Source organism: Sprattus sprattus (assembly GCF_963457725.1).
Source record: "Sprattus sprattus genome assembly, chromosome: 9".
In the NCBI taxonomy this organism is placed as follows: Eukaryota; Metazoa; Chordata; class Actinopteri; order Clupeiformes; family Clupeidae; genus Sprattus; species Sprattus sprattus.
In genome coordinates, this window is record NC_137928.1 from 9,195,927 (window position 1) to 9,198,426 (window position 2,500).

General features: G+C 54.6%; 1 protein-coding gene across 1 annotated transcript in view; it reads right to left on the reverse strand.

The window, feature by feature from the left end:
* The window catches only part of robo2 (roundabout, axon guidance receptor, homolog 2), a gene marked incomplete at both ends in the record, with an annotated part of 341,250 nt that overhangs the window by 116,471 nt on the left and 222,279 nt on the right, over positions 1 to 2,500 (reverse strand). The window contains 2 exon segments of the mRNA XM_080844592.1: positions 306 to 470; positions 1,079 to 1,200. Of these exon segments, the coding sequence (XP_080700718.1) occupies positions 306 to 470; positions 1,079 to 1,200 (287 nt within the window).

The following is a 2,500-nucleotide window of genomic DNA, read 5'->3' on the forward strand; positions in this document are numbered from 1 at the left end:
ACACACACACACACACACACACACACACACACACACACACACACACACACACACACACACACACACACACACACACACACTGGTTGACCGCGCAGACAGCTGGACATTTAATAGCGCTGCGTCCTCTGGAACCTTGCTGCCCTTCAATGACCACATAAAGCCCAGATGAAAAAAAAAACTCAAAACGCACGGACACCCCCAAAACATCTGTGCCATAAACCCCCTCAAACGTTCCCAACCCTCCCAAACGTCCCCGCGGTGACCCCCTTCCTCCGCTGTGTCCGTCCTTCAGTGCGTCCTGTCACCTCCTCTTGGCCTCAGCACGAGCAGCAGGCATTTCCGGCTGGCCTGGCAGAGACATTCGCGGGCAAGCGTGGCGGCACGAGATCCACGCTAACCCCTCAGATCTGTCCACCCCGTCTGTGCCCACAGCCTCCCTGGTCTGGCACAGCAGGGGTACCCATCCCCCCCTTAGAGGCAGAAGGGGTGGGTGGGAGTGAGGGGGAGAGGGTGCGTTGCTACCGGCGGGGTGCCAAAATGAGCTATGCCCCCAGCGCCAGACGGAGGCAGAGCTTCCCTGGCACGACTCCTCGGGTTGGGCCCGCAGGGTACCTCGGCGCCTGGGCCCTGCCCGTTTCACGTGGGGGGGGGGGTTAGGGCTGGGCTGTGGCGGGCTGGTTGGTAGAGGGGGAAGCCCGGTGAGACGTCATTAATATGTGTGTGTTAATAGGTGGAGCCGGCCGGCTAATTGCGAGCTGGAAGTGGCTCGTGTTTTAATATTAGACTCCATTAAGGGCCGGCTGCTGCGCGGCTGCGTGGGCAAATGAATTGAGACAACACGGGCGCCTGGGCACACTCCACGGCAGTGGCAGCGGGCACACACACAGAGACACACACACACACACACTCACACACACACACACACACACACACACACACACACACACACACACACACACACACACACACACACACACACACACACACACACACGGGCACGCACGCATGGCGGCAGCCAGCAAATGCAGAGCGACAGCTCCGAGACGACGGGCAGTGCCGGCTGGCAGCTGCTGCTCACATCTGTCGAGGCTCCGGACGGGGCCGTTTGACGAGACGACACGGAGCGCAGCGGCAGAAGCGGCGGCGGCGGTAATCAACTCGATCTCTCCTTTCACTTCCTGTCCGGCTCGCTGTGTTTGACTAGAGGAGCAGGGTCAGGCTCAGGTGAACACAGTCGCTAAGGGGAAGCCAATGGCTCGTGGATTATTATTGCGTGTGTGTGGGGTCAACTTTTTGTTCCATCTGATAGGACAATGAGCCGCAGGAAGTCATCTGCGAGTACAGGTTATAGAGACTAGCTTAGCCAAATACCATAAAAGAATTCCAGGTCTGTAGGTAGAGAACACCTCCATGAGTAACACAAGGCAAGAGACCAGTCTCCGTGGAGATTTTTTCTGCACACACCCCTCCTCCCCTCTCTTCCTCATGACGCCTGGGTCCCTGGGTATGGGCTTGTCAGGTTCTGGCCAAGTGTGCTCCATCTGGTGTCCTCGAAAAGCCAACAACAAAAAAGGAGACGAGTCAAAACTCTGACCTGCCAAAGAGAAGGGTATTTTTTTTTCTCTCAATGGGTAAATCTCCAGGGTGTGAAGAGAGAGAGCACACTCGCACTGGGAGCACGCTCCGTCATCTCTCTCTCTGCTCCTCACACCCCTGAAAAGACCTTCGCTAATGCCAAGTATGCTAATTACACCTCCACACACGTCTCCACTGCGTCTCTACTTTGTCCTGGGACCAAAACTGAGGGAGAGAAAGTGAAGAGCAGAGCTCTATAAAAAAAAAAACCTCCAGGAGAAGTGGCGCGGGTGACAGGTCACATTTATCCCGTGTTCGCATCACTGTCCTGACACGGTGACACGCGGGAGTAGTGGAGGGCTAAGAGGACATATTCACCAGGACAGTGTCACTTTCAATTCAGGAGAAATTCTGTCATGTCAAAACCCCAGCTCTGTCACTGCAGCCTGACAAAAAGTGTCTGTCTTTTAGGGGGCTGTATAAAGCAAACAGCGTATCAAGGCACATTTAGAGATAGATCAATGCCCTTCTGACAGCATGGTAAATAGCGTCCTCGCTAATGAATGTTGTTGTTAGCGTTTCTCCCCCTCCTTGTCGCCGTGGTAATGTGGGGCGAAGGTGGAGGGATGGAGTGATTGAGGAGGAAGAAAAATCTCTGACACGTCTTCACCCTCCCTCCCCGTTGCAAGCAAGTCCCTAATGAGCATGTTGCGGGCAGAATTAATTTCTTATTGTTTAATTGATCTCCCGGCAGCCCTCATCCATCACCATGCCATTCAATATATCACTCTTTTAATCTCCCCTGGCCTGTACTCATAACTCTACTAGATGGTCTGTTTAACACATGTGTGCACATACATGAGGGCGCTCGCTCACACACACACACACACGCGTGCGCGCGCACACACACATGCACACTTGCACT